Here is a 25,094-nt window from a genome sequence, read left to right on the forward strand (position 1 = left end):
GTTTGTGTATGTCTATGTGGAAAATGAATTTCAACTCCCAGCATGAGACCACCATCCTGCTCACTGAAGGCCTGAAGTGACTTGAAAAAGTTCCATGTTTGGTCTCTAGTGTAGGGTTTACAGATTATCTAACTTTTAACCCACCCAAAGTATTGGTGGGTAGAGGGTTCACTTAAAAATCCTGATACACCATTCCTATGTTCCACAAGCACAGTTTAAAATGTTTGAGACATGAGATATTGGTTATGTCACAGTCGTTTCATCTCTTTTTCCTGTAATATAAAATGAAGTTTTTAAGGGAAGTTATTTACATAAAAAAGAAATTTACTTTTCGTATATGAAGCAGAAATTTGTTTCTGATTTGATGATAACAACAAAAGTGCTTTTCTTTGCTAATTTCTCTATTGTTTGTTGAATGGATAGCACTGCCAGCCAATACACTCTGCTCAAGTGGTAGCAATTTTCATTGAAAAAGTAACATGTTTAGTCTCTAGAGGAACTGGATTATGTTACCTTGTGCATGTGCAGTACTAAAAATGCACAAGGTTTACAAGCTTTTGATAGGATTCATTTAAAAAAAAAAAAACGCTAATTATCATAATCCTCATTCAGTATAAAGGAGAGATGCTTTCTAGCAAAAAGTGTAATCACATCAATTAATTCTTGTGTGTTATGCCTCTCAGTTTCTTCAATCATAGTGCCAGAAAAACCTGCTATACATCAATTCATATGAGCTGTGAAAGAGGAAATAAAATTATAGCTTGCTTAAATAAATGCAACTATTTATTTATATTACTAATACTAACTAAAACATAGTGATTTAAATCATAATAGCCAAGTTTATTGAGATCATTTAAATTTATTTTTAACAGTTAATTTCTAAATGGATAACAGCCTTCAAAGACTGGAAGTATATTGATTATAAATGTTATTCATTCATATATATTTTAAGAACGTTAGGCTATCCATTTGATCAAGAACTCTTAAAGACCAAATTTAGGATACAGCATCCTCTTATAATATAAAGGTATATTAGGATTTGAATGAGCACTACTAATACCGTATATATACATGTATACTCCAGATGATGACCTTAATATGAAAGTCGAAATGTCGGGAAATTAAAGTAATTAATTCTAACACTGTTGTAGTCTCCATAATTTGTCTGAAATGAATGCTGATCACCATATAACACTAAAGGAAAGGATTCTGATAATTCATGGAGATTTGACACACAAGCACTATGGTAAGCTAAAGATGCATGTTTCAGTTTTGATTAATCGACTGGCATTTGTAAAACATTGTAGAGACAGCAATCTTATTCCCAACTACATCAAGCCAAAAAAAAAGTTCACCTTGGCAAAGGCACTAAGAATATATAAACGTATGGAGAAAATGATGCTAAAAGAGTAGATTCAAACCACTTGCAAAACTTAGCATTTGCTCAAAATTGAGTTCTAAATTTAAAATCTGAACTTTTAAGTTGTTTAAATCCAGATATTTGGGATATCCTTGAGAGGATTACTGACAACTCCACTAAACATATCCTTGAAACAAAGAAAGTAAAACTTATAGCCAAATTTCATAGACTTAAAGATCGACAATATTCAGATAGCCAACGGACAAATTTGAATTTCTCCTCATTGAATGAAAACAGCCAACTACTACCAACCAACCAGAATTAAGAACACAATTCCCACCTGATATCACAGCACTCTTTGCATGTGTACTACGTTCTGGCTATTTTGTGTGGCAAAACACTTTCTACCTATAAAAAAGAAGGCACAGCCATGGGCTCACTGTTATCTCCTCAAATTGCTTTTATATAGAAGCTTTTGAGATATGCTCTAGATTCCTTTACTTTAAAATCTAAACTCTAGCTTAGATACATTGACAATGTTTTCGCTATCTGGTCCCATGGCTACCTAAACAAACAATTCACAATTGAGATTGAAAGTCAGAACACACTTCCTTTTCTTGATACATTTGTCACACGTCTTCCTTCTGGCAGCCTTTCCTTTGCTGTTTACTGGAAGCTTACACATACTGGCCAATATATACACAAACTCTTACCACCACCCAACACAAAAACTAGGTGTCGTTAACACACTAAAAAAAAACAGGGTTCTGAAAATTTGCTTCAGTGAACAAGCACTTTAAGATTAATTAAAAATTATCAGCAATACCTTCCTGAAAAAATGGCTACAGCCAAAATACTATCAACAAAATTCTTCACAAAACCTCACTTAAAAATAAACTAGATTACAATAAAACTGTAACCATTCCATACATTAAAGGGATTTTAAATAAAATACAGAATACTAAAGAAATACAAACCTGAATATACTCCAAGGCCCACCCTGAAGTATACCATATTTATCACACCTGTAATTTGCCCTATATAGGTGAAACAGGACACACCATTCCTATCAGAAAAAAGGAACATAAACGACACATTAAATGTAACAACTATGGTAAATTGAGTTGTTCTGATCATGTCCTGAATACTCTACATAGAATTGACTAGAAAAGCACCTGTTGTTTACATCATGCCAAAATGTGGTATGAACGTAAATTTAAGAAGGCTCTGTGAAATATGGAAGACATATATGTCTTCCATATTTCACAGAGTCTTTTTAAATTTATGTTCATGAAATGAACGTTGACATTATATATATTCAATTAAAAGGTTATCATTTTCACTACACTTTGAAAGTGAATGGTTCTAACTTATTGTTGAAAATCAAAAGTTTTTGATTTTCAACAATAAGTTAGAACCATTAAAATGCCAAGTTAATATTTTGTAGTGATTTAACATAAAAAAATGTCCACATCTTTCCTGAATTAAATTTACGTTTATGAAAATCTTATGCGGATAGAATATATTCTATCCACATAAGATTTTCATCTAAGAGTTAATTATAAATAGGACTAAGTAATCCAGGATCTTAAATCTAATTAATTAAAATTATAATAACAGCTACAGCTTTTACAACCGCTTTTATGAAATTAACTCGCATACAATATTATTTATTAGTAGAATTTTCACCTGAGTATCACAAGCATCTTCAGTACATGTAAAAAGCTAAGTAAACAATAACTGGCAATTCCAAAACGGTATCACCTAAGTAGCTAATGTAAGATAAAAAGGTCATTAAATTTCCTAACCTTTTTTTTAAGACATCCTCTTAAGAGATTCAACAATGACTTCTGAGGCTGGAACAGACCACTCTAGGCCTAAATCCTACAGGCATGATGATGAAAAAGTGTGCTTATATATTTTTGGCAATTCCAAAAAGGTACCACCTGAGTAGCTAATGTAAGATAAAAAGGTCATTAAATTTCCTAACCTTTTTTTTTTTTTTTTAAAATAAGTTAGGAAATTTAATGACCTTTTTATCTTACATTAGCTACTTAGGTGGCACCATTTGGAATCGTCAGTTATTGTTTAATCAGCTTTTTACATGTACTGAAGATGCCTGTGATGTCAGGCGAAAATTACAATAATTACAAAAATATGAATACATATGATGCATATTTCACATAAAATTCAACAGCATATTAGGTTCAGAATGAAATTCCCACCTGATATAGTTGACTTTCACTAAAGTAAACACTACTGTAACAAACTCACTCACTATCAAATAGCCTAGTGAAAAGTCTTGAAGATGTACCATTGGCACATGCTATTCTAGAGCAATTTTACAATAATAAACTATTTATTTGGTCTTTATTAAGTTCTCTATATCAAAAACTGATTGCAAGCTGCAGATCAAATTAACATGTTTTGAAATTAAAAATAAACTAAAAAACACACAAAACAGGTTATGAATACTTTTGCAGGTATAAGCATCCAATGATAATATTAACTGAATGTGATGCCCTCTCTATGACATTATATATATTCAATTAAAAGGTTATCATTTTCACTACACTTTGAAAGTGAATGGTTCTAACTTATTGTTGAAAATCAAAAGTTTTTGATTTTCAACAATAAGTTAGAACCATTAAAATGCCAAGTTAATATTTTGTAGTGATTTAACATAAAAAAATGTCCACATCTTTCCTGAGTGTAGCTAACCTTCACTACTGTAAATTTTCTTAAAAACAGCAATGTTGTTAGGGTAACTTTGTAATTACCAGCAGTGAGTAAATTTGCTAATTTATTATCAGGTGTGCTTGAGTATGCTTGATGCATCCTTCACAAACTGAATAGGTCTACTGCACTGCATATTTCACATAAAATTGTTTATGTGAATTGAATGTATTTAGGTATTTTTGATACATTCTCCACTGTGATGGATAAACCTAGGGTTTGCTGACATCAGACTAAAATGCATCATAGTAGAATTATATGCAAGTTATCTATAATTAAACTACATGTAACTTAATCATCACATACTAGTCACTTTAGGGATTGTCTTTTGAAATCAGCAGTTCCTACTATAATTCCTATCAGAATGGTGCATGCAGTCTACTTTTTCATATATTATAAAGTTTTCTACTCCTGTGAAAATTAACATTTAATGATATCTTTTTCTGTATATGGACACGATCACATTGTTAGATCTGAAATCGGCGACTTCAGAGTTTACCCGACGTCGCCATTCCAGAATCTAACAATTTACATAAAATCAAAATTTGTATACTTATCCTTTAGCAGAAAAAATGTGTTTTTTGTTTGTAACTACTTTCTGTGAATTTGTGAATTTTGAAACTTATACCTGAGTGTATAGCATAAATATGGGTCAGAAAAAAGGGCAGAATAAGAGGGGAATTATTAACAAAATAATGCAAAGAAAGAATGCGAACTATTCGACGACATAGGGCAAAGATTACCCTAAATGCAGTAAGATCGGAGAAATACCTGAGGGCACTATATCTTAGAAAGCACGCTGACGCATACGTTCCCAAAACCAAGAAGTCCCGTATGTAAATCAGTGTAGTCACCCAAACGGAGACCGATGGGTGAAACGATGAAAAATTTCAAACGTGAAAAGGTGGTGCTCTTGGAGAGGGTATATAACCCGTAACACGGAAGGAAATCCCCGTTTTTTCTTGTTCCTGAAATTTCTCTCCGAGTGCTTCGAGAAGTCTTCGCAGCTCAGCTCTCATATTTGAGGGCTGACTTTCGACAGAGTTCAGTATGTCACCGTAGTAGAGTCAGCAAGATGAAATCGCAGGCCGTAGTTAGAAATCCAACTACGTAAAATCTAGGCAGAAGAATAGCGTCCAGCCCAATGAGTGCGTGTAAACCACGTGGCATTGATATCGAGAAATCCAGATTCGAAAAACAAAGGACGGCAAGAACCAAAGACAAAACAATTAGATAAGTATTCTCACTTATTCTAGCCTTTTTTTTGAGATTAACTTACATTTAAAAGAGTGGGATTTAAGATTGTAATAAAAGAAAGTGAAAAGTTTAGACCTGAATATAAGTGATTATGTTTTCTTGAGACGAACTTTTGGATCTTTCAACCCGACTAAGATTCTGTTATGATTGTTCTGAGAGAATTCGAAAAGAGTGTATTAGAGTGCCTTAATTAGAAAAATGAATTGTAATTTTAATGTAACGTATACTGAGTGAATGAGGTATTAAGTTTTGCTGATAATCTGAATTTAATGTATAAAGTAAATTGTAAACTTTAAGTGTGACATGTTCTGAGTCATTGAGATATTGAAATTTTGCTTATATTCTGAACTTAGTGTTAAAAATGAATTGTAACCTTAAGTGTATTATGTACTGAGATATTGAGACATTGAATTGCTGATACTTTGAGGTGGAATGCTGAAATTGATTAATGACTGAGAGAGTGAATGAGAGGTAATGACTTAACTTTAGAATTTGATAATTAATTTAATTTGTGTGGTATCTTCAATTGGAATTTGAAATCGCATTTGAATTTAATTATTTCAAATTTAATTAATTAATTAAACTTGAATTTAATTTACTTAAATTATTAATTAATAAATGTTTGATTCTTTAAATGCATGTGTATCTGATCATGTTGACTGACTCTGACCCTTCATAAAAATCGAACCTGAGTACGTGTGAGAATACCCCAAGTGAAAGTAAGGGCACGACTGCAAACAAGAATAAGATTATACCAGAGATTCCAAGTCTCTAGGAAATTAATTATATTGCTAGAAACACTTGAGATTCTAAAATTGAGATTCTAAAATTATAATTAAAGTTAGGGATAGACACTACCTTTAGGTAGTGTCTATCCCTAACTTTAAGGCTCAAGCTGGCGCAGTAAAAAAAAAAATTTGTTTGAGTAATCAGGATAATATGTAGAACTCAGGGAACAGATAATTTTCTGGTGGCCCTAAAGGTTAAGCTAAGGAAGAAAATTATAGAAGAAATGCGAGGTAAGGCTTAGTTTATTATTACTAATGTGGAATGCATAACAATAACGCTAATCTATTCAACATAGAGACATATGCGACGATAGAATTGATATTTGCAACTGTAATAATAGAAGGTCACAAAAACCACTTTATAACAACATATGAGAGCATCAAATCACTCTATTGATGATGCACAGGTAATGAATGTTTTTTTTTTTTTTTTTTTGTAAAAATTGAAATATCACATTACTTATCCATATATATATATATATATATATATATATATATACCCCCCTTCTCTCATAGAGAAGACATAGAGAGAAAAAAAAAATTATAGGCCCAATCCAAAAAAAAAAATAATAAAATTATCTACAGAACTATTTAAGAATGCAGTATAAAAAGTTTGCTTTTGACTGAATAACAGATCAGATATATGGTTAAGGTGTATGTATATTATACTGCAGTAATTATTCTTCCCCAACAATACTGATAATTATGTATTAAATATATATAACTATTAGTACTGTTGTTAATATGTAATAAAATGAATTAACACATTCATGGAAAGTTTATGAGGATTATTTATCTTCACTACTTAACAATTATATATGGTGCTTCGTGTTGGTTTTTTGCCCCACCCAACAATAATACATTATTCTATTAATAAAAATCACAGAACTTCCCTTAAAAACATTAAAAAAGTCTTTACATATATATACCCACATATGTGTACACAACACATACATATTTAACACTTATTCTAAATAAATAATTTACAAAATATGATACATGAGCAAAAGCTGTTCAATGTTCTTTGGCTGATTTTCATTAAAATGTTTTTCAAAAAATTACTTTAAAAACCAAGTTTCAATACATAATTTGTACTGTATGTGTATGTCTGTGTGAAAAATAAAATAAATAAAATAAGTTTAAAAAAAAAAAAAGTCTGAAAGAAACACTTCATGAAAATCACATGACTAGTAAGAACTCTTAATTGCTACAACTACTTCATATCTGTTAAAATATCAGCTGAACAAAACTGTATATTTATACAAGTGCAGGGAAGGATAGCCGACTCAAATAATAGCACAAAGTTTGGTACTTATGCAAAATAAAGAGAAAAATCGATATAAGAACAATCACACCTGTACTTTACAATAACAATATTTGCGGAGATGAGGATGTGTTTCATATATACAATGAGGCTGGTTACCATACAGATTAATACGACTTATTTCTGGTTCTCTTACATGAAATGTACCCTTAATGATATTATATTTAGTAGAAGCTTCATAAATACCACCACTAGGGAATGCATAAAATTGTACCTGATAAATGATTTCAGAAACTTGGGTATCATCACTGAAATCGCCAATAAATCCGTCTTTGTCAGCATTTTTTTTGTACTTCAGAAGTTCCTTATTTGGAAGTAGTTTTTCTGCTCTTGTTATTTTATCCAAGACTAAACGAACACACAAAGGACTTTGTGACTTTGTAAATTCATTAATAAATTCAATTACAGCTTGAGCAGCTTCAAGGGCAACAGAACTGCTGGGTGGCACTTCTTCCCATGATAAACATGTACACCAGTGAGATTCAATTGCAGCATACTTACAGGTTCTCTAAGGAATAAAAAATACAATTTCAAAAAAAAAATATCTGAAATAGCTAAGTTAACTTTATAATGCTAATAATATGTCATGCTCTAATCTAAACTAGTATTTCTCAAACTTTTTTCGACTACGGAACACTTCACAAATCCTGAAATTTTGACGGAACACCTTGGTTATTTTGTAATGTATAAATTAATAATTAATTGGTAATTTAGTTGAATTTTTATTATTAATTAATTAAACATCAATTAAATTTGTCAGTTTGCTGACAAATTCCAGAACTTCTCGCGGAACACCGATTAAGAACCACTGCTCTAAACACTTATTTTTTATGTGCAGTTTCCACCCACAAAAGGTTATAAACCTATAGTACATTTTGTACCTTGGATGGACAAAGGATTTTTTTTTTTTTTGCCATTTTTATCAATTATATATATAACTGATTGAATAATATCTTTCGTTGCTACAACAAACCAGAAAGAAGGATAATGGCATCTAAAGAAATTATCTGCAATCCTATACATCTTAATAACAACCTAAGTTATAACTTATCAGACTGTCATTGTGCTGATATCCAAATTTGGCATTCACGTGATTCTAAACACATGCACACACCCAATAATGAAGTTATCCAGAGAACAGTTTTAAATGCCAAATGCAAACGCTTTAATACTGAACTTTGTATGCTACTGTTTTGTTTGTTTAGAGTTTATTCCTTCATGTTTTATGCTTGGTTTTCTCTTTATGCACCTGAAGAAGTCTGTTAAAAGACGAAACTAGTTGTGCTAATAAACTATATTTTACTTTTATCTCTGTATCAGTCATTTAATTTTTTAAATGACAAAATTACATAAAATACAATATATATATATTTTGTAATTTCTTTTATTTATTTTTACAGAGTCCAGAAACCTTATTCTAAAGAGACCAAATGGAATTCACACTGGGAAATGAAATTCATCAAAATATTAGAGAAATACAAAAAAAATAAAGAAATTCCAATACATGCTAACTTGTACTTCAAGTAAGAAAGCAACAATGACGAGAGTACTAGATTTTAAAGTTTTTTTTTCCCCCCCCATCAGCTCAATGTATAAACGTTACTACTGCCGATGGTGAAATAGAGGAAAGCAAAATATTTAGCAAAACTATTAGAAGATAAATGAAATACATAAGGACTTAGAATTTCTTTGACTGGCAAGATCCAAACTTCTGATGTATCACTAAACTGCCATTTCCTAAATCTGGTGGGATATATACGAGGGTGGGCTGAAAAGTTCTCGGCCTTGACCATAGATGGCAACACTATCGACAAAATGTTTTTTTTTCTAAGTTGGTACATCTGTCATAAACATCCGTGTGAAATTACAAGTTATTCTATCAAGTAGTTTGTTTTATATAGCTGTCTGAAGCAAAAGTGTTGTCTGTATCCCCTAAAATGGATAAAATTGAGTATCATGAGATTACAAAATTCTTTGTAAAAGAAGATTTAACACCAAAAGAAATTCAAAGTTCATAAAAGTTAATGGGCACTCTTCTCCTTTGTTTTTGACAATTAAGAAATGGGCTGCCAAGTACCAGCCTTGAAGATGAGCCAAGTGAAGGACATCCAAAAAGGGTAACACCAGAAACCATTGATCAAGTGCACAATATGGTATTGGATGACCGGCGAGTCAAAGTACATGAAATTGCTGAGGCTATAGGCATTTTAAAACGTGTAGAATATATTTTGCTAATAAATAGAAAATATTTTCGTATTTTAAATCAAAATGATTAAAATTGCAAATGAGAAAGCTTTGTGCAAGATGGGTGCCACACTTGCTCACAGCAGATCAAAAATGCACTCCCATGAAAAGTTGTAAACAGTTCTTAAAATGTTTTAACAAGAATAAAACTGATTTTGTGCATCAATTTATTGCTATGGATGAGACTTGGATTCACCATTACGCACCAGAATCCAAACAGCATCAAAACATTGGACAGAAGCCGGTTGTTCAGCGCCAAAGAAGACAAAGTCAGTTCCATCAGCAGGAAAGTCGTGGCATCAGTGTTTTGGGATGTTAAAGGCATTTTGTTTATTAATTATCTTGAAAAGAGTAAAACAATAACTGGGGAATATTATTCCGATCTTTTAACCAAACTAAATGAAAAAATTCGTGAGTGAGAAAAAATCTGGTTTGCAGGAGAAAAAAATCATCTTTCATGAGTAACAATGCACCTGTTAATAAAGGTGTTTTGGCAATGGGAAAATTAAGGGATCTACACAATGATTTGTTGGAACATCCACCCTATTCCCCAGATTTGGCTCCCTCTGATTTCTATCTCTTCCCAAAACTAAAACTCTTCCTTGCTGGCCAGCATTTTTCTTCGAATCAAGAGGTGATTGCAGCTGTATAGGAGTATTTTGCAGATCTTACTGAGAACCACTACAGGGATGGGATAATGGCGTTGGAGCATCACTGGAATAAATGTATTAGTCTTAAGGGAGATTATGTTGAATCGTAAAAATATTCCCCAGTTATTGTTTTACCCTTTTCAAGATAATTAATAAACAAAATGCCCTCAGCATCCCAAAACACCAACGCCATGACCTTTCCTGCTGATGGAACTGCCTTTATCTTCTTTGGCACTGAACAACCAGCTTCTGTCCGTGGTTTGGATTCTGGTGTGTAATGGTAAATCCACGTCTCATCTGTAGTGATAAATAGACAAACAAAATCAGTTTTATTATTGTTAAAATGCTCCAAGCACTGTTAAGAGATTTTCACGTGAGTGCGTTTTTGATCTGCTGTGAGCAAGTGTGGCACTTATCTTGCATAAAGCTTTTTCATTTGCAATGCTTCATGCAAAATCTATCCTACACGTTTTTTTGAAAAATCTGCAGTCTCAGCAATTTCATGCCTTTGACTTGCCGGTCATCCAATACCATATTGTGCATTTATGGTGCAATGTATACGGTATACTCCAGGGTGGGCCAGCAGAGGGAGTGGATCCTTGGATTAGCTGAGTAAATTTGTTAATTTTGCAGGAGGTTTACCACATACCTGGAGTATACCGTATTAATTGCGCCTGTAATTTTTCCTATATAGGGGAAACAGGACACACAATTCCTATCAGAAAAAAGGAACATAAACAACACATTAAACATAACTATTGTGAAGCTGGCCTTTCTGATCATCCCCTAAACACTTTACATAGAATTGACTGGAAAAGCCTGTTGTTTACATCACACCAAAACATGGTATGAACATAAATTTAAGGAGGCCTGTGAGATTCTTATCAATCACCCTAATCTTAACAGTAATGATGGTCTAAAAATTCCGAGCATATGGAAGTCACATATTCTATTCACTTAACCTTTCTCTCTAAGAGTTAATTATAAATAGGACCATAGATAATCCAGAATCCTAAATCTAATATAATAATTGTCATGTTAAATTAGGACATCGTTTTACTGTAATAAAACTATCTATATGAAAGAGTGTTTCTCTGATGTTGTCTTAAATAGAATATAGCTTTGATGTAGTGAATTTATTTTATTTTCACTAGAGGTCAAGCCAGTAGAATAACCGTTGATCAATTCATTGTCTCTTCAGCTTACTATGTGAAATGAAATTTATCTTGTCTCTGTATATATATGTGTATACTCCAGATGATGACCTTAATATGAAGGTCAAAATGTCGGGAAATTAAAATAATTATTTATGACATGGTTGTAGAGTCCATAATTTGTGTAAAATGAATGCTGATCACCATGTAACATTAAAGGAAAAGTATTTGATTCCTTTCTGAGATTCAGAGCAATATTATTTTTACACAGACAGGAAACTGGCCTATTGTAGAACTCCCAACCTGTTGGACCAGGACATGACTTCAGAGTTTCCCCTCTCTTAAGTATGTTGCTGACTAAGGCTAAAGAGTCACACATACCCTATCCAGGAATTAAGTCAGAAAATAAAGACCTCCAAGCTCTTGAACTCTAAATAGTATCAGGATCAGAAGAAAGTATTAAAAAAAAAGTATAACAAAAAGTAATAAATAAAAATCATGATATGAAGTACATGCAAGAATTAGAAGGTTAAAAATACCTTATGAGAAAAATAATAGAATAAGAGCATGTATAATTTGATCAAAATTGGATTACCAATATAAAATTAGTCAAAACAGCAGGAACACTACAGAATGAAAACCCTGTAAAGTATACCTTGCTATCATGACTAATTCACATGGGCTTTTATATCCCATTATATATGACCACAGTTGAATACTGTGCACAGATTTGGTCTCCTGGGTTCCAAAGGGATAAAGCTGTGGAGAGGCTGCAAAGAAGAGCTACAAAGATATCAGGATTATGGAATGTAGGTTATGAGTTTAGACTAATATTATGTAGACCACTGGTAAACAGAAGAAAGAGAGGTGATATGGCAGAGAAAAACTTTTAAGAGGATGTTATAGGATATTGATAAAATTTTTCATTATATGGAAGGTACGGAGAGAACAAGGGACATTTATAGAAGTTAGTTTGTGTGCAGTTAAGAAAGGGGTAACAGGTAGATTTTTTTTTTTTGCATAGAACCCTGAGTGAGTGAGTGGAATAGTTTGCCTGTTGAAGTGTCAGTGCATCTAGTGTGAATGTGTTTAAGGGACAATATGACAGCTGGTGTTGGTGATATATAGCCTCCCTTGATGAGTTTAACTCCCTGGAAGTCTAATAATAATAAAATTTTCCAGAACGATGGTGAAAAGAGGAGGGGTGGGGGCATGCCATTAATGACAGAAGAGGAATGGTGTCCACTAAGAGTGGAGATTGAAAATCTTAGCAGTATGAATATTTTACAGCTACTTTGTGTGTGTAAAATAAACACAATAGCAAATCTAATAGGACATTGTTATAGGTCAGGTAATGTGGAGACCAGTGAGATTGGGAAATGTTTAGGCAAACTGGTTGAGCATGTTAAAAAAAAGTGATCCCAACAGAAGATTATTTAATTATAGGAATGAGGTCCAGGAGGAGGATATAATTTATGGGAACAAGGAAAATGAATTTGTTAAATTTCTGTGGAATCTTGAGCAGCAAGCGATGGAAGTGACACAAAGTTTTAGAGTACTAGATTTGCTGACCCTCATAAAATGTGGTTGTTCATGAGGTGTCAACACTTCAGCCAGTTGGTAAGAGTCACTAAAAAAACACACGTACTAACCACAGTAATGACTATTTAATTCGTAAATATTTCATCCCAAGCATCTGGGGACATCATCAGTACAGTAGTTCAAACAATACTAGGAATAACATACAGTTAGGGTGCATAATTACAATGGAATCTCAATATCCGTGCAGTAACGTGTTATAGAAGTAAATTAAATATAACTGAAAAAAAAAAAGTAAATTAAATTAAAAAAAAAAAAAAAATATATATATATATATATATATAAATACTATTTTACACAATTTTGTATGACAATTTCCCATACTTTAGGAATAGTAAGAACATCGTTGCAGTTTAAATTTGGTCTGTGTAGTAGGGCTTCAGCACTTTCTTTACATAAACGTTCATATTTATATGAAGATCTGTGTAAAAGTTTCGACTTCTCCCAATGGATCCCATGGTTTAGATTTTCAACTCCGTGTTAGGAGAGACTAGATTTCTGCGGTTTGAAAAGACGAATGTGGTCTTGATGTTCCGAGATGCATTTCTAAATAGACCTACCTGTCTGACCAAAGTAAGACAATTTGCAGGAGCATGGGATCTCATAAACACCAGGTAACATTAGAGGCGAGAGTTTGTCCTTAGGAGAAGGTAACAAGTTATAGATTTGGTTGATAGGTTTGTAAGTAGTGGCAAAATTGTATTTCTTCATAATTTTTGAAAGACGTTCGGAGATGCCTATGTCGTAAGGTATGGGAATCCTATGGACTTCTTCTTGTCTGGGTTGATGTGTGGGAAGATGAATGATGATTTTTTGAGTTGTTTTAAGATTATATCCATTTAGTATAGCTGTATTTTTGATTATTTCTAGTTTTTCGTTTAGAGAATCTTCAGAGGAGCAGAATTTGTGTGCTCTGGGAGAAAAAAAAATAAAAAGTTGGTAAGAGTGATCATAAAGAAGAATTGTATGTCGGAATTAATAGGGAGGGTGATTACGAGAAGCTCTGTAGTCAGCTAGCATTGATACCAGGAGTTGATGAGGCATGCAGAAAAGAGGTTGACAGAGCATGGGAAATAATTAGGAAGAATCTGATACAAGCAATCACAATTGTATACCAATAGTCATGCAAATAAATGGAATAGGGATGAAATGGATGAACAGTAAAATAAAGACATGCAGTAAGGTGCAAGACAGACAGTAGTAAGATGCATGAAGAATATAAAGTGCAGAACAGCAAGTTGACAAGCATAGTAAAGAAAGAAAAAAATGCAGTATGAGAGAAAACTGGCCAGTAGGGTCAAAGATAATACAAGGGAATTATGCTATTTGGTAAACACGAGGAAGAATAATTATGGAAGGATGACCAAGTGCCCATGGAAAAGGAGATAGTGGAGTTATTAAATAAGTACTTTATTAGTGTCTATTATACTTGTCTAAATGATGTTATGCAACATGTAGAAGGAGGCAAATAATAATAGGGGAATTAAATGAAAGAATCAGAGCTGTATCAAATATTAATTGGATTAGATGTTAATAAAGCTGTGAAGTGGTGAGGGAAACCACATATTTTTTTTAAGGTATTTGAAAAACTAAGCCATGCCTTTGACCTGGTGGTTATTTAATGAAAAAAATTTTGCAGTGGAAAAAGACAAAATAGCACCACTCCACAAGCATGGTTCTAGAACAGAAGTTTCCAGTTATAGATAAATCTGTATAACTGCAGTTATTATTATATACAGGCACCTCCACTGAGTCCATAAACTCATCGTGGGAGGTCCACATTTTGAATACACTAATCAGTAATTGCCTTACCTGTACAATATCTGTCATATGTTGCCTTGAAATCAAGGAAATAATAATAATATCAAACAAAATAAAAAATTAACCATTACATTGAATAGTGGCAATTGGCATATATTAATATTAATTGAATTCAGTTATCTGAATCTTCAACTAGATTTCTACCTACTTGAGAATTTAGGATTTTCGTTAGGAATAAAATAAAGAATTGGGTTGTAGTTACAGGATTTATGATGGTTAGCAAAAGGTCAACAAGGGTAAGTCTTATTTTAACAATCTACTTGCACTTTATGATAAAATGACAATTTTGTTGGATAAGAGATTCATATACAGCAGTGTTTCTCAACCTGTCGTCTGCGACAATGGGACAGGAGGTCTGCAGGAAGACTTGAATTAAATAAATAAATATATATTTTTAATTATCCAAACAAAACAAATTAAAATTGAATAAGTAAAAATTATTGAAATAAAATGGCTTCTTAAAAAACCAAAAAATAACTGCAGAGTGACAAGTAATAAAACAAGAGTGAAGCGAACAACAATATAGTTTTATTGCTTCTGCCTTCCCTTGCTGTTTTGTCAGATTTGAAGTAAATATGTGTTATCCACAATTCAACCAATTGCTTGTTGTTTATTGATTTTTACTATTGAAGGTTTTCCTCCAACCAAGGCTCAGTATATCTTCAGAAGTGCTAAGTGATGAGTTAACCCTAGTATTTATATATTTTTCAAAAACGTTTTTTTTAATAATGGAAAAGTGGCTTAGAACACTAGGAATTTGAAAAGCAGATGAACCAGGTGATGCTAACCCTAACTGTGAAACACGTGTTCTAATGGCAGGTAAATCTGATATTATTAAAGTAGAAGAAACAAGCAGTTCAAAGAAATAAATAATAGGAAATATAACAGTTCATATTTGGAATTTGGGTTTATTTGGTGTGGAGATGAAAGTGAACAGAAACTTCAATGTGTTTTGTGTTATGAAGTGTTGTCGAACAAGAGCATGAAACCAGTGAAACTCCGTCAACATTTAGAAACTAAACATTGTGATGTGAAAAATAAGTCAATTGAATTTTTTCAGCGACGCTTAGGGACATTAAATCATGGGAAAGATATAATTTCGGTCATGAGTTAGATTAATAGCAAGGCACTGGAAGCATCCTATCCCTTAAGTTTGCTCATAGCGAAAAGAGGGAAACTTCATTCTATTGGGGATATTTTACTACTTCCAGCTATAAAAAATATGGTAAAAACTGTGTTTGGCAACAAGTTACTAAAAGATGTTGATTTGATTCCTCTTTCAAATGACACTTTTAGTCGCAGAATTAATGATATGGCAGGTGACGTAGAATCTCAGCTAATCGAAAGAGTTAAGAAGAGCCCTTATTATGCATTACAAATAAACGAGCCTACTGATGTTGCAAATAATGCGCAGTCAATATGATACGTAAGATATGCGCATGATAACAACATTAATGATGATATTCTGTTTTGTAGAAGTTAGTCATCCCGAACAATTGGAGAAGAAATATTTCACTCTCAATAATTACATAATGCACAAAGGGATTCAGTGGGAAAAATGTATGGGCTTCTGTACGGATGAAGCTCGCACCCTCGCAGGTACACATAGTGGAGTTGATTCTAAGGTCAAAGAAGTAGCTCTTGATATGAAATGGGTACATTGTTACATACATAGGAAGCTGAGCCTCCAAAGGAATGTCACCAGAATTTAAAACTGTGCTATACAACGCTGTAAAGCTAGTTAATTTTATTAAGGCTCGACAGTTAAATAACAGGTTATTTTCAGTACTTTGCTAAGAAATGGACAGTAAATATATACAACTTTTGCTTGATTCTGAAATTCGCTGACTTTCCAGGGGCAGAGTACTAGAAAGGTTATTTCAATTAAGGCACAAACTTTTATTGTTTGCAAATGAATGTAATTCTGATTTTGCATCACTCCTTGTTGACAAAGCATGGTTATCAACACTATCCTATCTTTCAGACATTTTTTCAAAATTAAATGATCTAAATCTCTTCCTTCAGGGAAATTCTTCAACTGTTCTAAATGCCTAAGACAAAATAAAGACATTGGAGAAAAAAAAACTGGTGTTATGGATTAGGTATAAAAGACAAACAATTTGCATCCTTTCTTTTAGGCTTGCAAAGTGATCCGAATGCATTTTTGAAAATTATGGAGACAACTACCGTGTTTGAATAAAAACTTTAGTTTAATATAACTAAAATCTACAATTCGACGTTTCGACCTTTATGTCAAGGTCATCTTCTGGAGCGTACAAAAATACACAAGAAACAAGCTATACTACAATCAAACTGGTTCGTTAAAGACACTGACCAAGCACAAAAATATGGAGTCATTAACACCCTTAAAAACAGAGCCACAACTATTTGCTCTAACCAGCAAGCCCTGAAACAAGAACTAAAAATCATTAGTGACACATTCATAAATAATGGCTATAACAACATTACTGTCAATAAAATACTCTATAAAACCACAACAAAAACGAATCTAGATTACAGTAAAACCATAACCATCCCATACATTAAAGGGTTATCAGAAAAAATCAACAGAATCCTATAACATTATAACCTCAATGCCACCTTTAAACCACCCACTAAACTTAAAACCATATTCAGCTCCTCTAAGGATCCTCTCCTCCCATTAGCACATCCTGGAGTCTATTGCATCCGCTGCACCTGTAACTTACCGTACATTGGTGAAACAGGATGGACAATCCCTATACGCAAGAAAGAACACATTAGACACATTAAATATAACCATTATGGTGAAGCAGGCCTCTCAGACCACGCACTTAACACCTTACACCAAATCAACTGGAAAAGCACCTGCTCCTTACACCGCACAAAAACCTGGTACGAAAGAAAATTTAAGGAATCCTGCGAAATCCTGATAAACCACCCAAATATCAATAACAAAGATGGTATGAAAATTCCAAGGATCTGGATGGCACACATTCAGCCAACCTAATATGAAAGATTCAACATAAGTCAGGACTCAGCCAATCCACTAGTATTAGAAACCTTTCCACTCCAACTGGCTGGAATAATGTTAATATATGTATATAGTAGACAACACAAATAATAGGACTCTAGTGTTGATGTATAATTTTTTATTTTTTATTTATTTTTTTTTCCACCAGAGGTCAGGCCAACAATTGTGGTAGCGGTTGGTCAGTGTCTTTAACGAACCAGTTTGATTGTAGTATAGCTTGTTTCTTGTGTATTTTTGTACGCTCCAGAAGATGACCTTGACATAAAGGTCGAAATGTCGAATTGTAGATTTTAGTTATATTAACCTAAAGTTTTTATTCAAACATGGTAGTTGTCTCCATAATTTTCAAAAATACAGACAATTTGCACCTTTTCCAACATTGGAATCCTTTTTACTGGAAAATATTTTTGTTGATTCTGAGTTTCTGGAAAGGGTTTGTGACCACCTCAAAACTGTGAAACAGAATTTTGAAACATAGTATCTGAATAACTTTTATAAGAAATTTCTGTGGGGGCACGATCCATTTCATGCATACAGTCATGAGAATGACCTTATTATGGCCCAGACTTCATGTTGTACACGTGTGCGTGTCTCTCGGAACTTCCATAATATTGTCATGGATCGACATCTAGACATGATGATGTCACACTTTGTGTGACATCATCATGTACATATATGGCAATTTCAAAAGACACGCCAAGTGTATCTTTTGAAACTGCCATATATGGACATGTATTTACATAATTACATAGTGACGTCATATTAGTTTAACAAAGTTTTACAATTAAGTTATTACATACAAAAGGATTTCTAGTAATAATGCAACCAATGACATTTCTTTATGTGTAATTTCCTAAAGAAAAAATTTGTAAAAACAAACATGATAAATTATTTATCATGTGAGATTTTACAATGTGTCTTCAAAATTCTTACATAATCCATGCTATGGCATTCAGCAGCAGCAGTAGTTTTGGCAGCAAGAGAGAGCTTAAGAAATATTAGGATAGTGGTCATAATATTTTGATAGGACAATGCATAGGTAGGCTAATGGAGTTCTTCAGAAGGTTGCAACAGTGCCAAGTTTTTTAAAATGATATAAAATATTAATTCCATTGCTTTCTTACTTTACTGTATTTCCCAATCAACTATTATTCTCATGGTGCTTATCATACTTCACCTTAAACTTATTTACCAACAAAGCAATCAAAACCATCGCTTGCAAACCATTCCATTCATTTAGTTTGCTACTTTCACTAAAGAGAATGCAGGTGATTTATTATTCCCCCCCACACACACACACAAGGCTTTCTTTGGTGCTATTTTTTTTAACATAAAAACTTGTTATGACAGTTATATGTTTAAGGAAGCTTGAAGACCTATTCCAATTCATTTTAAAAGGATTACATCTAACTGTGTTTAAAAACTAAGCTTATTATGGGAACATCAAGTTTAATATCACTCTCGTTAATAAGGATTACACATAATAGTGGATGCATACAATCCTGCTTAGAACTGATTTAAAATCAACTGCATTTCTTGCACATCCTTCCAATTCTAACTGCAGATTTGAAAATCAAGTATGAGCCATGCATTGATCTGTATAAGGTTCCATTTATCACCAGACAGATTTTGAGAATGCAGTTGCCGACAGTTTTCCAACAAAGCAGTCACAACAATCTCTTGCAAACCATTCCAATTATTCATTACTCTCTCCAAGCAAAAAAAATTGATTCCTCAAGCACTTGCTAACCACACTCTTACAAAACTTACAGGGATGAGATTCCTTGTTCTCTCCCATGCTATTATGTACTGAAAAAATTTCTTTAGCATTTACTCTATAAAACTCCTTTAGTAACTTATGTTCTCTTTCCTGCCTATCAGCTAAAGTTTATAACATGCAAATTTTGACTCTATCCTCATAGATCTGTTCTCCAGACTCATCTTTTTGCTGTGAGTCAAACCAAAAAATTGCAACGGATTTCTCAGTGTCAGAAAAGAAATATAGTTTCTCCTATTTTTTTGCTGTTCACTTCCAACTTCCAAGATGCTCTATATTTTGAAAGGCAGAACATTTTGAATTAATAAATAATGTTTTTTTATGATGAAAACATATCAAAATTTATAACTGAATTTGAAAATGATTATCTTTTGATGCCACTTGAGATAGTGAAGAAAACTATTTAGTTGTCTAATCAGTAATTAAGTAATCGTCATCAGTAATTAAGGTGGTTTGAAGGAACTATTGACTGCCATGTTCATTTATTGTTCTGAAATTTGATAATCACCATATCCAAAACTACTCCCTATTCATAAAATTTATCCTCATGTTAATCTTCAGTATTTATATGGAAGTTAATCTTCACATTTCTAATGGCAAAACATTTGAAGAAAAAAATTGCTGATGTCATGAAAAAAAAATGTAAAAAAATTTGCTTAGTGAACCACAAATGAGATGCTAAATGTTCAACCTATAGTACATTAGTACTGTGTATGGGAATATGAAAAGATACACATCTCTAATTATGTCAACTGTATAATATAGGAACATGGATAATAGTAGATCCCACAGACTTGAATTTTGAGCTCCTAATGTGAAATGTTTATTAAAAGAAGCATAAAGGAGGATTATTATTTATTTTTTTAGTGTACGCAAATATTCTGAAAGATTGCCAATTAGAGGCTGGTGGTGATTCATATACCAGAAGCTTAGTTTGTTTCTGTGACTGAACATTTGTTTAACAAGAAAGAGGAATAGCATATTACCATATATAAACCTGCGTATTACTTTGCAATCAACTGAAAGAAGGATAATGATATATATATATATATACACATACACACACATTTATACAGCAGTAACATGTACCAAAGTAAGTAGTATATACTGATTCTAACACTCTTATACATCAGAAATCCAACACTTAAGAGCAGTGAATCTGTTTGACAGCATCAGAGATGCGACTATAAATAAGACAACTCATTTGATCTCAGAACAGAGTGAACTTGTGGCTCTAGAGGTGGCCAGGAAAGTGGAATTTTTGGTTAGGAATGAGGCTGTGGAGCTACAGATCAGGTAGTTATGCAGATTTTAAAAGGTAACTTGCGGTATTATTACTGGCATCAGAAACTGTCAGCAGTGCATAAGAAATATTATTATAAAAATTACAGGTATCTATCTCCATGCAGTCAAAAGACTATCATGAGAGATCCATTATTCACACAAAACCTATCGTACCTCTCCTTAAACTCACTCACTGATGAAGCACCTACAACCACCTCTGGCAACCCATTCACCACCTCCCAAGCAAAAAATCTAGTCTTAACATCTTTGCTAATCACAATCTTACAGAGCTTCCACTGTTCTCTCCCTTCTTGCCATGTACTGAAAAAAAAAGTGTCAATCCTATAAAACCCCTTTAATAACTTAAATGCTTCTATCACTTCTCTTTTTCATCTATCAGCTAATTTTTAAAGCTTACAGATTGTCAATCTATTCTCACAGGGAGCATTCCACAGAGCTGCCACAATTTTTGTCACTCACCTCAGGATCCTCTCTCCACAACTTCTTCATCCCACAGAATCTGGGGAATCCAGATCTGTGTGCCTTATTAAAGTAACCTTATTAAAGCCTTATATAGTAGAACAATAACCTCTCTAACCTTGCTTGTTAGTGTGTTCTTCAACAACCATTTAATCTAATCTGCTGTTTTGGTTACCTTTGCAACATGCCCTCTAAACTTCAACTCCCTGTTCACAATCATGCCAAAGTCCCTAGCCTCATCAGTTTCTGCAGTTCAGTTCTGTGAATTATAGTACACAGCTTTTGTTCTCTTCACAAAGTACATCACCTTACACTTGGCACGTTAAACTGGCAGCCATTTACCTATGTCCATACTACTAGTCTATTTAAGTCTTCCTGCAAGATCTCTGCATAACCTTCATTTACCATTGAACTTCCCAGTTTAGCATTTTCAGCAAATAACTGAATTTCTGTTCAAATCATTTCCTATATCATTGATATACAAATTAAACATATAGTACTGTGCCCTGTGGAACATCACTGGTCACTTGTCTTCTGCTGACTCAACTCCTCCATAAACTGCTCTTTGATATCTGTCTACTAAAATAGTCAAAAGGTGTTTGGAAAAAAAAAAAGTAAAATCTGACTGCATTACAAAATTCAGGACATATGGATGGGAGTTAAATGAATAAGTAACATCAAGCTATACTAGCATAAAAAGAAAATGTAAAGAACATTAATTGAGAAATGTACAGTGCCGTATGTGTGTATGTGATTTATATGCCATGAAAATTTAAAAATATATGGAAAGAGAGCAAAAATGGTGAGTGATTCTGTATTAAGTGTTTTGAGAATAAGTGCTAATTAGGTGGCAAGAATGAAACAAATTTTAGTAGGGTAGGCAGTTTCAATGAGAATAGAAAGTACTAATGTGGGAATTCATGTTGAACACACATCAGTGGAAATACAGGAGAATGAAATGAACCTAAATAAGGAAATGGCATGCTTGCATGTTATCCTTCATAGTGCAAAATCAAAATGTTGCAGAAGCAGCAAGAGATCAGCAGAACTGAGAAGAGAAAGAAGCAGGTGGTTCAAGGTAAGAATCAAGAAACACGAGAATATACTGAAAAAACAAGGTAAGGAGAAAATTATGTATGAAGATTAAGATCAGAAGAGTACTTAATAAAAGTATAGCAAAATCATGTTTCTCTAGTGCAAAAATTAATATTAGTCATGCCATATGGATGCAGAAAGGTAATGTGAAAGAACTAATTGTCTTGGTTGCCATTAATGATCTGAGAGATGAAAAGTATTCTATGAGGGAGAATGTGAAGGAGTTGTTGGACAAAGCAGAAAAGAAGAGCGAGAAGGCGAAGAGTGTAAGTCTCCTACCAAGTTATGATAGGAGGATGTTGATAATAGTAAACAAATCAATTTGCAGGTTGTGCAGAAGGAATAATCTAGGATTTATAGTTTGAGTTTGACAGAAAGAAGGATTTGTATAATACAGACTGCACCCACCTAAATGATTTTGGTGTTAGTGTCTAGAGAGCTTTGCTCACCAAGCATGCTGAAGCACAAAATTCAGGCAAACTTAAGCAAATTTTCTTTCTTTTTTTTTTTTTTAAATGTTGAGCCCATACACAAGAGTAATGTACTATAGGTTGATCAACCTATAGTACATTAGTACCATATATAGATAGTGGGTTGGGGAAGGAGAAACTTGTTTACATTTGATTTAATAGCCTGTATGTGTATTCCTTCAGGAATATATAAAGAAGAAGATTGTTCCACAGTACAACAGTATCACGGATGAAGGAGAAGGAAAAGAAACTTGTTTTGTGGGTTTCAAGATGTACTGTGAGAGGATATTGGGCGGCAGCTGTATGTGTTCCAACAGGCTTCGTATTGAGTGGGGTAATTATTGCTGTTATTTCGGATGAGCATTTGCTGTGGAAATATTTAGAGAATACACAAGTTACAGAGACCAAATGTCTGTGTGAAGTGAAGGGGGGGGGGTGAGCTGGTAAGAAGTGGGTCATTTATCAATCTAATTGAGTATTTATCAATGTACTGATCAAGGATTTTAAGGAACCTTTTAGGAGCCCACTCCAAACGTGAGAGCAGTATTCAACAGCTCTCACAAGCAATTAATCAGATCCAGGTGGGTGTAAGAAGGCAACCATGAGTGTGAGAATGACCAACAAATGCAGAATCTAGTCTCTCAGGCAAAAATAATTAATAGGGTAGTCAAATCCAGGAAGTAAAAGTGGTTGGGGCCTGAAGGAACACTACAATTTCAGCAGTGTCATATGCCAGAACTATCAGGAACAAGAGGAAGAAGTTTTTGGCATTGGTTAGGGCAACCTCACCAAACGTTACATCAATTAGTGAGACTTGGCTAATAGCAGATTATTATTATTATCATCATCACGGGCAACTCCAGGAAGTCGACAGACTCATCGAGGGAGGCCCTAACATCATGTCAAGAACAACTATTCGACATTCACACAGTATCTATCATACCTCGCCTTGAACACATTCACAGTCATGGCACCCAAAACAGACTCTGGCAGCTTATTCCACTCATTCACCACTCCCCAAGTAAAAAACCTAGCTCTAACACCCTTGCTAACCACATTCTTGCCCAGCTTCTATGTATGGCCCCTAGTCCTCCCACCACCAGTCCTATTCTCAAAAAATATCTTCTGAATTAATCTTATAGAAACCTTTCAGTAATTTGAATGTCTCAATCATATCACCCCTTTTCCGCAACCCACAAATCTTCAACCTGTTCTCATAAGGTTCATTCCATAGACCTGCTATCATCTTGGTCACTCGGCTCTGGATCCTCTCCACCTCCTCCCTATCAAGAAGAAACCCTGACGCCCGTATCTGGGCACAGTAGTCTAGATGGGCGTCTTATCAAGGCTCGATACAGAGGAACAATAACTTGGTTGTGTCTGCTTGTTAAAGTATTTTTCAGCAACCAAGTAATTTGATGAGCTGATTTAGCCACTTTTGCAATCTGCCCCCAAAACTTCAACTCCCTATCCACCAACACTCCCAAATCCCTGGCCTCATCAATCTCCTGGAGTACAGTTCCACCAATGTGTATGCTGCTGCTAATCTTTTCACCCCAAAATGCATAACCTTACATTTTGTCACATTAAATTGACATCCATTCTCCTTAGCCCAGTCCTCCAAACTATCCAAATCATCTTGCAAAATTTTGACATCCTGTGGCACTCACTATTGCTCTACCCAACTTTGCATCATCAGCAAACAAGTAAACACTTCCTATCGGATCCTTTCCTATATCATTAATGAACGAATTGAAAAGTAGTGGTCCAAGAACAGAACCCTGCAGCACACCACTAGTCACAGGCCATCTTTTGGACTCTACTCCTGAATAAACCACTCTCTGATCTCTCTCCATCAACCACCCTCCTATCCATCTCACCAATCCCATATGCTGCAGTTTACTGATTAGAATTCCATGTGGTATGCTGTCAAAGGCCTTAGCAAGGTCCAGTAGAATCACTGTAAACCCATTACACTTATCCAGTTCAGCAGTCACCATGTTATAAAACATGAGCAAGTTAGTGAGGCATGATCTACCCTT

The 25,094-nt window shown here is 33.7% G+C and overlaps 1 protein-coding gene across 1 annotated transcript in view; it reads right to left on the reverse strand.

The window, feature by feature from the left end:
* Positions 1–7,490: 7,490 nt before the first annotated feature.
* LOC150102869 (uncharacterized) overlaps positions 7,491–25,094 on the reverse strand; it is an 80,582-nt gene continuing 62,978 nt past the window's right edge. Inside the window, exon 4 of the mRNA XM_090397960.1 lies at positions 7,491–7,973. Within this exon, the coding sequence (XP_090254086.1) occupies positions 7,491–7,973 (483 nt within the window). The remainder of the gene's footprint in view (positions 7,974–25,094) is intronic.

This window comes from Typopeltis vanoorti, chromosome 9, assembly GCF_054136105.1.
Source record: "Typopeltis vanoorti isolate ZY-2024b chromosome 9, IOZ_Tvanoo_1.0, whole genome shotgun sequence".
NCBI classification, from domain to species: domain Eukaryota; kingdom Metazoa; phylum Arthropoda; class Arachnida; order Uropygi; family Thelyphonidae; genus Typopeltis; species Typopeltis vanoorti.